This window comes from Papilio polytes, unplaced genomic scaffold, assembly GCF_000836215.1.
Source record: "Papilio polytes unplaced genomic scaffold, Ppol_1.0 DF822067.1, whole genome shotgun sequence".
Lineage (NCBI taxonomy): Eukaryota > Metazoa > Arthropoda > Insecta > Lepidoptera > Papilionidae > Papilio > Papilio polytes.
In genome coordinates, this window is record NW_013527137.1 from 8,948,922 (window position 1) to 8,958,878 (window position 9,957).

The following is a 9,957-nucleotide window of genomic DNA, read 5'->3' on the forward strand; positions in this document are numbered from 1 at the left end:
TGGTAGAGCCCGCTTTAACATCTTCGCACAAATAGATCGGCTCGCCCGATGTAATACCATGGCCACACAGAAGACAGGAGTGAAGTGGATGCAATTCCACGTTTCGTCTCATTTTACGGTGGAGGAGAGGCATAGGAAGGGGAAATGTCCTCTTTACGTGCGTCTCCTCCTCCGTCAATAAAGGGTAGGCAACGCGTCTGCAATTGCGGATGTTTATGGGCAGCGGTCGCTTTCCATTTCGGTGGATTCGGGTTGCCGCTTGCTCGTTTTTTTTTTTTGATTTGTCACTGTTTGCCTTGAAGGGGCATTTACAGATTCACCGGGCTTGAGGTGGCCCAGCGCAGATGGCGCTTAGCCTAAACCTCTTTTATGAGTAACTAGGCTCGAGGGCTCCCTTAGAAGCCTCGGCTCGGGCCGTTACTTCGTTATTATTACCGGATTGGGAGGCCACCGAGCTCTTAGATCGCTTTTGTGGTCGCTCCATGGAGTGACTTAGCACAAGGGTCCCCGAGAGGGGACCTCGGCTTGGGCTGTCACTCAATACGCGTTTAGCATTCCGATTCATGGGCGCCCGAGAGGGCCGAACCTCGACTTGATCGGTTGCTGCTATCTGATCATTATTATAATTATTAATACATCTAACATTACTACCACTCCGGAAAGCGTTAGCGCTGGGAGAAGAAGTGGCGGAAGAAACTCCAGCAACGCTTCTATCATTGATAGGAGAGAACCTGCCTGCTATGAGGCCGTATCGCGGGAATGATTGCCGTAGTCGACAGCGACTACGGCGTTTTCTCTGTCGTAGTTGTTTAATCCTAGCCTGAGCGATTGTTGTTGCATCGTCTTGAAAGTCAAGAACGTGCCTAGATCTGCGATGATCACGTCGAAATTTACCGAGCGCGATTGGGTTGTAGGTGGCGGCACCTACAACTAACGAATTAGGATGACCGACGGCAGAGTCAAAATAACGACGCGACGCCTGCTTCAGGTGTTGGGCTATGGTGGGTAAGTCCAAGTCGATGTGAAGATCACTATTGCGCATGTACCACGGGGCCCCCGTGGCTCTGCGCATGAATCTATTTTGAATCACCTGAAGTCGGTGTATTTGTTTCGGCGAGATGTGCGCGAATACCGGGCTAGCATACGTCATGACGGGACGCACTACAGATTTATAGAGTGTCACCTTATTCCGAAGGGACATTTTGCTCTTTTTATTAATTGACCTTTAGCTAGTATATGTTCCGTGATGCGGTGCACTTGATGAGTGCAAGAATGTTTGGCGCGAAATCCAAACTGTTCGGCGATAGGCATACCTTTCGTGGTCATAAAAGTACGTAAGCGGGCTAGTATTAGGCGTTCATAAATCTTCCCAAACGTTTTGAGAAGACTTATTGGACGATATCCGCTTGCTCGTTTGCCACCTTGTATTATATAAAAAAAAAAGATTAGACGTAAATCACTGTTCGGTTCAAAAGATTAAAGATTACGTCGTTCAGCTGTGGTTTAGCAACTAATCTTTGACTAACATACCGCGCAACTATTCTGCGACTGTCGACTTCAATTGTTTCGCAGCAAATTCAACTGTTTAGTTGCCCAACTAAAAAGCAAGTAGTGTACGCACTTCTATATAAGCTCATAGGAATCAAAGAGCGACTAAACAGTTGTGCGATAGTTTAGTCATAGGTGCGTGCGCTCTAATTAGAAGCTCATGGACACGAAGTACTTACTTCTCTATGTAACCTAGAGATCAGATGAAAAGTACTGTCAGCTTTGATAAATTTAAAAAATCATAACAAAAGGATGTCCTAAAACCATATAAATCATGTAAATAATTTGCACGGCCACTGGTTCAAACATCTTTAGTCTCGAGAACGTCTTACTTGATATTTACTTAGCAAGTAATGTGCAAAACTTTATGTCAATGAACACTAGTTGAATACCCCATATGTTCCGACGGTTAATAACAGAATTAAATTGAATTACATTTTTTTTACTCTTTTAAACTTTGTTTTAATGTTGCGTAGGTTAAATATACAATGACTCATTTTATTAAAACTAAACTAACATTTTTAAATTCAAATAAACAACCCTATTAATATGAAATTTTATTTTATAAATTTGCCAAACAAATAAAAATAACACAATTAAGGTTGAAAGAATAACTAATGTTACTCTCTAATGTTAAGTGTTTTATTTCAATTTTATTCCAAGTGTTTTATTTCACTTTTCTTCCAAACTAGCTATTCCCGTGCGGCTTCATCCGCACGAAATTATGAAAATTTTATTTTATTGTTTACATTTGTCATATTTTTAATGGCGAATGTCAAAATGACATGACATGACAAACTTTAGCAATCTTGCTTTCTTGATGTTGGCAGCAACTTATGGTCTCTTTCCCACATTTGGGTTTTTATCCAAAATATTTACCTCTAAGTTTAGTGTGAAAATATAAAGCCTAAAGCGTGACGTAAGTGTAGTGCTTTTTATTAAAACAAGTATTATGCAAAAATATGCTGTAATTTCTGAAATCTTAGGCAACAAAGAAGTGTGTGTTCACGCTTTATTATAATAAGTATAGAGTATAGATTTGGCTAAAAGTGAGCTTAAAGCTTGTTGACATTTAAAACATTAAATACCACGATACTTTACATGTAAGAAACTTTAGTCGATGATAGTAAAGTGATCAATACTAGCTGTATATATTTTTACAACTGCAATTTACAATTTAACAGGGTCAATAAACTTTCCGTACATAAACGCGAATAACGGCTCATGTAATACATAACATTACAACATATTTAATTGCATTGTAAAAATATAATTAAAACAAATATCACGATTCAGAAAAACTTATAATTATAAATCCCGCACTCAAAATCGTTTAATATCCATTTCAGAGTTCCTTAGTGAGTGGTCTATACTTGTTTTTTTTATAACTATACCATAAGGTGGTAAACGAGCAAGCGGCCACCTGAATCCGCCAAAATGGCAAAGCGACCGCTGCCCGTAGACACTAGGAATAGCGGATGCGTTGCCTACCCTAGACCGACGAAGAAGAAGACGCACGTAAAGAGAACATTACCCCTCCTGTGCATCTCCTACACCGTCAAATCCACGTTCCTTTCCCATCCTTTTGCGTATAACAAAAAGGGTGGGTAAGCAAAGGGACTAAAGTTGGGCCTCCGGCACCACTCTAATCAGAAGAAACGCAGAATTGCTTCACAGCTGTCTTCTGCGTGGTCGTGGTATTTTACTGGGCGACAATTGGTGCAAAGATGTTAAAGCGGACATTTGGTAACACTAAGAATATCTCTTATTGACCAATCTACGCTGAACGACAGTTGTTTAGATATATACAATACATGATGTATTAGCAAAATGTAAATTAAAGTGTAATTTTGGCTGTGATTATTCGAGTCATTATTTGACAATATTCAAACAAGATGACTTGAGTTTCTATGATTTGGGTTTTTTGTAAGGTCGATGACAATCATACACGAGTTTAGTTTAATTTCACGTGTCACGTTTCACACAGTATTAGTATTAGTAGTTAGTGACCAATAGAATACAATATATCTAGTCTATATTTATGCCAATTTCAATGAGATCCGTTGAGCTGTTCCGGAGAAATGTATTAGTGAACAACCAATGTTGCGTATTCGACATTCGTAAAAAATAAGTTTTATATCTCTTCTTAATTAAATAAAAGTTGTCAGATTAAACTTTACAGAATTAACTGCAGATTAAAATTCTACAAAACGGTTTAACTTTACGCTTTACACAAGCACACATTTAATAAAAAACAAGAGATTTAAATTCGCGCGTAAATTTTCCACTGCAATCATTAACTTCCGAAACCAACCGGAAAGTGATCTTGACATTCACGAAAATAACCTTCATCTTGTGAGGACATTGTATTTAATTAAGTAATAATTTTTTTACAGCTAGCTAGTAATGTTTTTTTTAAATATTAACCGATTAATGTTATTGAAATTAAGACATGAAAGTACAAAGTGAAAGTTCGTGCGCTGTTGCACTTTATTGCAAGTTTATTTAAATATAGTAAAACTAAATTTTGACCGTGACTCCGTCCGCGCGAAGTTAAAAAATAAGACCAGCTCAATGCTAATATCGATGTTTTTATATGTTTATTTCCAAAAAGATACATTATAGATATCATGACTTTGTTGATAAAATTTTGTTCTGCCCAGATTCTACTTTTGTGGCTCATACACTAAAAACTGAAATACGAAAATTTTTACTTTTCAAAAAACAAAAATAATAATTCCGAAATAATTCCTTACTCCGAGGAATTTCAAAAACACAATATAAAAGACTAGCTGTTCCTCGCGACTTTGTCCGCGTAAAATTAATAAATATAATGCATGTTACTCACAGATAACTTTTTAGTGGCGAAAGAATTTTTGAAAACCGTACTTTTTGAGATGTTTCATTACATACAAAAATACAAATACTCCCTGTTTATAATATTAGTATAGATATACAGAATAGGAGAATATGTATAGATTTACATAAGGTACCAAAAATCCAACCTCATGGTAATTTATTAAAACAGTATAAATACGTTGTAAAAAGAACAATTGAAAGTTACCTTCGCTTTACATATTTAGTATACCATCCACAACATTACAAAGCACTTTTTTAATTACAAGTTCAAACATTTAAGTACTATTATACAATTACAAATTTAATTTATGTAAAGTAACTCCGATAATTCCCTCGTTGTGTTGTAACGATAGGTTGTAAGTTTTATAGGCAAAATGTAGGTAGTCGGAATTAAAATGCAGTATTGTAGTTGTTACCGGTTTGCTATGAAAACATATAGCCAACACCAGAAGCTTTACGATCTATTGTGCATTTATATTGTTATTTGATGGATGGGAATTATTGTCACATTTTATTTGAGTAATTTTAAGAACGGAATAATCAATTTTACACTCATATATACACTCCATATTAAAGACATGATTTAAAATTGGAAAAAAAACAAAAACTAACATTAAAAAATATTGACAGTGTTGATGATAGTAATAAATTAATTGGTAAAAAAAGACCTTTAAAAAAATAAAAGCAATTGTTCACAACGACACCTTTGCAGCAACTTTTTGTTTAATTTTAATCTTACTAATGTTATAAATGCGAAAGTTAGATGGATGGATGGATGGATGGATAGATGGATGTTTGTTAGCGTTTGTAGTCTAAACTGCTGAACGGATCTCCACAAAATTTGGCACAGGTTTAGAGCATAGTCTGGAAGAACACATAGGCTACTTTTTATCCCGGGAATAGTTACGGTTCCCGTGGGATTCACTAATTTAGTTTTTTAATGTTTACTCGATCATTCTGCAACGGATCAACATATCTTATTGAAATTTGGCCCAGATATAAAACAAAGTCTGGAGTACACATGGGATAAGCTTCAACCCCGAGAAATGTCCAATTCCCGAGGGATACGTAGCTTTTTGTAATTTATATAGTTCGTATGTTTTCTAATACCACGTGGACGATGTCGCGGGCAACAGCTCGTGAAGAACTAAAGTATGAAATTTGTCTATTTCAAATGAATAGCCCTGCAATTAACTAACAAATTAGACAATCTTTATTCTTTGATACAATAAACATAGATTTAAAAATTGAAAAATATTTATTACAAAAAGTAACAAAAGTACAGCAACAATATTAAGATAAGGTAACATAAATTTAATCTAGAAAAATGAGCTAAATAAAGAATATAACCAAGTAGAAGCTTCCCATAAGGAATATAGACAAAGAGCAGTTAAAATATAATGACCCAATCTTAACCAGAAATATTTCTTCAAGGCGTAGTTTGTTCCAGTAAGACCGTCCTTAACGATATATTTACGCAAGCCAATTATCCATATATTCATTTGATCCAACCAATTGATATCAGTTAAGTCAACGTTAAAGATTTCCTTATCATCATCAGTCATTTCTAAATGTAAATCACGTAGATTATCGTCATTGAATGTCCATTCATTGCAATTGAAGTAACTGAATACTGTAGTCATTTTGTATACTTTTTCGTAGAGTTTTACGAATCTGTAAACAATGAGAACAAAGTCCAAGTCTAAATCAAACAAATGTAGACCTAAAATTTTGAATAACTACCTTTTAGGTTTTCCAGCCAACATACAAACTCCGTCGATAATGTAAGCAGGTATGAAATGGAAGAGCCATGAGTAAATAAAGAACATCAGTTTCGATTTAGTCTCGACGCCCCACGGGTAGTAAGTGACTAAAGGAGACATAAATTTCTTAGAATCGCCACGGAAAAAGTCCCCAATCGTACCTGAAATTATAAATTTCAATTCAAATAGTGACAAAAATGGTAAAAACCATATAAGTTAACCAACCCTTCAAACATTTTTGTCACCGTCTTCATGTTAGTCGAAGATACATTCTTTAACTAGAAATCCTGATAAAAATTGTAAATTTAGATGCTAGTACATTTCATTAACATCGAATCATGTAAAGTAAAATTCTATATCTTACCCCATTTAACTGGATTCCTTACGTTGCTAACCGCGTACACTTTGGTCTCCTTGTCGCCGGCAGCATGCCGCCTCGCTGTTTCCCAACCCGTCGCTATCACCGCATTGGTGGCGATGTCACCAGGTACAATATTAACTCTAATATTGACATCCGCAAAGAATACGTGCAAGAATCCCAAACCCATTCCAATGAGTAGCTGGTGAGAAAACGAAAAAGTTTAGCTAATAATCATTAAAAAAGAAACTATATAATTGGTAGACAAGACAATTATAAATCTATATCACTAGCGTTTATTGACTCGAATAACATAATCAAGATTATAAGAATTTAAAGAAGCAATGCAAAGACTAGTTTCTACTTTTATGTGAAAAATAACTTACTCCACTTGGGCCAAAGACACAATTCATATCAATCCACCCTGGAACCGGCTCACGGTTGGTTGGAATGACTGTAAATTTCATTTTAGTTATTTATGAAAAATATAGATTAAGTATAGATAGAACAGATTCCATTACCTATAGCTGGTTTGACGACGCAAATCGGTAAGTCTCCATCAGTTATACGTATCATTTCTTCAGCGACAGCTTTTGAAAATGAATATGTATTAGGCCAATCCTTTAACAAACTGTGAAAACAAAGAATTCGATGTTGTAAATTATCCAATTCTCAATTTTATTTACATCTTTAATGGTCTTGTACAGGCCTTAACAATCACAGAATAAAACAATATTTTGTAAAAAAAAAACTTACGCTGGTGTTACTTCTTTAAGATTGTCTTCGTCAAGATTTTCAACAAGTTGTATAAGCGCATCAGGGGATGCTGGACTTTCATGAAAATCATCAGATATCTCAGTTCCGATGCGGCTTCGAGTTGCATGACTGTAAGCAGTCGAGACGTACACAAAACTACGTAGGGATCTACAAGATTTTCCCAAACGAAGTGCCTCACGAGTACCGCGAACGTTGGACAATACAGTCGACTTCAACGGTGCATCAAATCTAACTACGGCTGCCATATGGAAAATAACATCTACTTCTTCGGTTAATTTCTTCCAGTTGCTTTCACTTATACCCAATCGTATGTCAGCAATATCTCCTTCGATTGCTTCTATTTTATCAATGAAGTTCGGTTGCATTTTTTTCAAGCCATCAAACACCTAAAAGCAGATATTGCACTTAGTTTCAAATTACCACACAAACTATTTCACATTGTAGAATCTTACAGGATCTCCAAATGTCTTCGCAAGCCTTTGACTTGGCATCGTTTCTTTCTTGGGTCGAATCATCACATACATTTTTTTTATTTCGCATGTTCTGAAAAAAAAGTAATTGATTTAAATTATATTATGTTTCATGTAATAATAATTTACTCCAATATCACCTATGTATTATTAAATGTTACTGACCTGAATAATTTTTCGATAAGCAATTTCCCCATAAAACCAGATCCACCCGTAATAAATACAACTCGACCGTCATAGAAACGTTGTATCGCGGAGTTTTCGCGATGTGCAGGCTCAAACAAAGATGGGTTTCGTGAAATTAACGATTGTTCGAATTCTAATGCTGGATCCATGACTAAAAATAAAGATAACAGATTATCAATTAAACATCTACTACAATAGATAATTTTGATATCTCGAGAAAATGTCATAAATTATTTTAATAAGCTGCAGATGAAACGAATTAGTTATGTGATCACAGCCTCTCTACAGCCATATAGTTTAACATATTAAATGAACTAAAATATACCCAGAACCAGTTGTAAAGTTATCAAAGGAACAGAAAAAGATATTCATAACAACAACAGTCTTTATAAAAAAATAATTTTGGTTGTCATGAATATCCCATATCTCGTTGTAAAGATGTATTAAGCAGCAAATAGCGATAATTAAAATCTTACCTGGTAAGTTTCTAAACCCAGCCGTAAGTCTCTGAAAGATATCGACTTGACAATGACTAGAGTCGAAGAAGACAGAGCTCTAAAAGTAATATAAATGTGCTAATAGCACGCCCTACAAATTATACCATTGCTCAATTATATAGATCCAATTGTCTAAGTCAGGGGTGCGAAACTTTTTAAAAGTTATCTAAATATTTCCAATTTATTGTTAAATTTCCTACTCAACCATAATTTGAAAGTAACCTTCAAAACAAATACTTTTACGTAGGAAATAATCTTATAAATGGACAATTTAATGTAAATACTGATTTAAATTAACTCTTTTGAGAAAAATATTTCAATAACTTGCGGACCGTTATTTTGGAATTCATGTTCTAAACTGTTACACATCACTTAAAATTAGCACGTTTACATTGAAACATGTTACAAAACTCTTATTAGATTTTCAATATTTCAATGAATCAATGCAGTAAATTGAGGCCGGCTGTAATCAACGGCCTATTTCAGCTAATGTGGCCTGTTCCAAATATATACATGTAAGGACTATATCAAGTGAAATTATTTTTGCTTAGCTTTGCCGTCAAAATAAAGATAAATATCATGTATTCGTCAAACTCTACGCCCATGTTGCATGAGTTTGTTTTCGTAACTGTTTACTAGTTATTACAAAATTAAAAATTCATCATCGACGTAGAGACGGGTTTTAACGCCTGTGAGAATTTCATAGTAAACCTGAATCATTTCACATCACTATAAAATACACACAGGCGCTTTTAAAAAGATTATAAAATATTGATATACAGTATTATCACTATAAATTCTTCAATTAATAAATCAAATCATAAATTTTAAAGCAAGCCTGTGACGGACATCGTGAATAAAAGAAAAAATTAGGTCACCGCAGACGTCATCGCCTGCGCCAAGGAATATTAAATCAGCAAGAAAAAAAGGCCAGCATTCACATCAGATATTTAAGATGACAGACATTACAAATTAAGAATAAACTCATGTGACAAGATCATTGAGAGACTAGCGGGTGCAAATCCTGTTTTAATTGATTCATTATAATATTTTTGATGCTTATGGATTAAAATCATTAAAATTGCTCAAGTTAATTTCATATTCCCAATCTACATACTCCTTTTAACAAACTGGTTTCCTTAATTTTGTTGGAGATACATGTTATACTGGCGAGTTTTTTGTATAATGATTTTATGTATGACTCAAGAAATGGATTTAAGGATGCTTACAAACCCACACTACTGACATTTTCATACGCCTGCGCAAAAAATTACCCTCGTTTCATTCAGAATAAACATTTCTATTCACAATTCGAGTTCGAGTTTTAATTGTTACCGATTCTTTTCAAAGAATATAAGCAAAATATCGAAACATAAACAAAACGTGGTTGAATAAAGAAAGTCATAAATATTGCTTTTGCGCGAGAAAAATAACGTTAATTTTGCCGAAAATAGCAGATGAGATTTGAAAGAAAAACTCGATGAATGATTGTTCCGACG

General features: G+C 34.8%; 1 protein-coding gene across 1 annotated transcript; it reads right to left on the minus strand.

Moving 5' to 3' along the window:
- Nucleotides 1-5,714: 5,714 nt before the first annotated feature.
- On the minus strand, nucleotides 5,715-8,110 carry LOC106106933 (fatty acyl-CoA reductase 1-like). Its single transcript, XM_013287592.1, has 8 exons — nucleotides 7,941-8,110; nucleotides 7,758-7,848; nucleotides 7,285-7,691; nucleotides 7,050-7,159; nucleotides 6,915-6,982; nucleotides 6,535-6,730; nucleotides 6,151-6,331; nucleotides 5,715-6,081 (listed from the first exon to the last, which is right to left on the minus strand). The coding sequence occupies exons 1-8, from the start codon at nucleotides 8,108-8,110 to the stop codon at nucleotides 5,727-5,729; spliced, it is 1,578 nt and encodes a 525-aa protein (XP_013143046.1). The 3' UTR covers nucleotides 5,715-5,726.
- Between the last annotated feature and the right edge of the window lie 1,847 nt (nucleotides 8,111-9,957).

Coding starts and splice junctions, on each gene's coding strand:
- LOC106106933 (XM_013287592.1), bottom strand. CDS start 8,110: ATGGATCCAGCATTAGAATTCGAACAATCGTTAATTTCACGAAACCCA. Junction 7,692..7,757: donor CGAAGACATTTGGAGATCCT/GTAAGATTCTAC, acceptor ATCTGCTTTTAG/GTGTTTGATGGCTTGAAAAA. Junction 6,332..6,534: donor AAGGAATCCAGTTAAATGGG/GTAAGATATAGA, acceptor TTATAATTTCAG/GTACGATTGGGGACTTTTTC.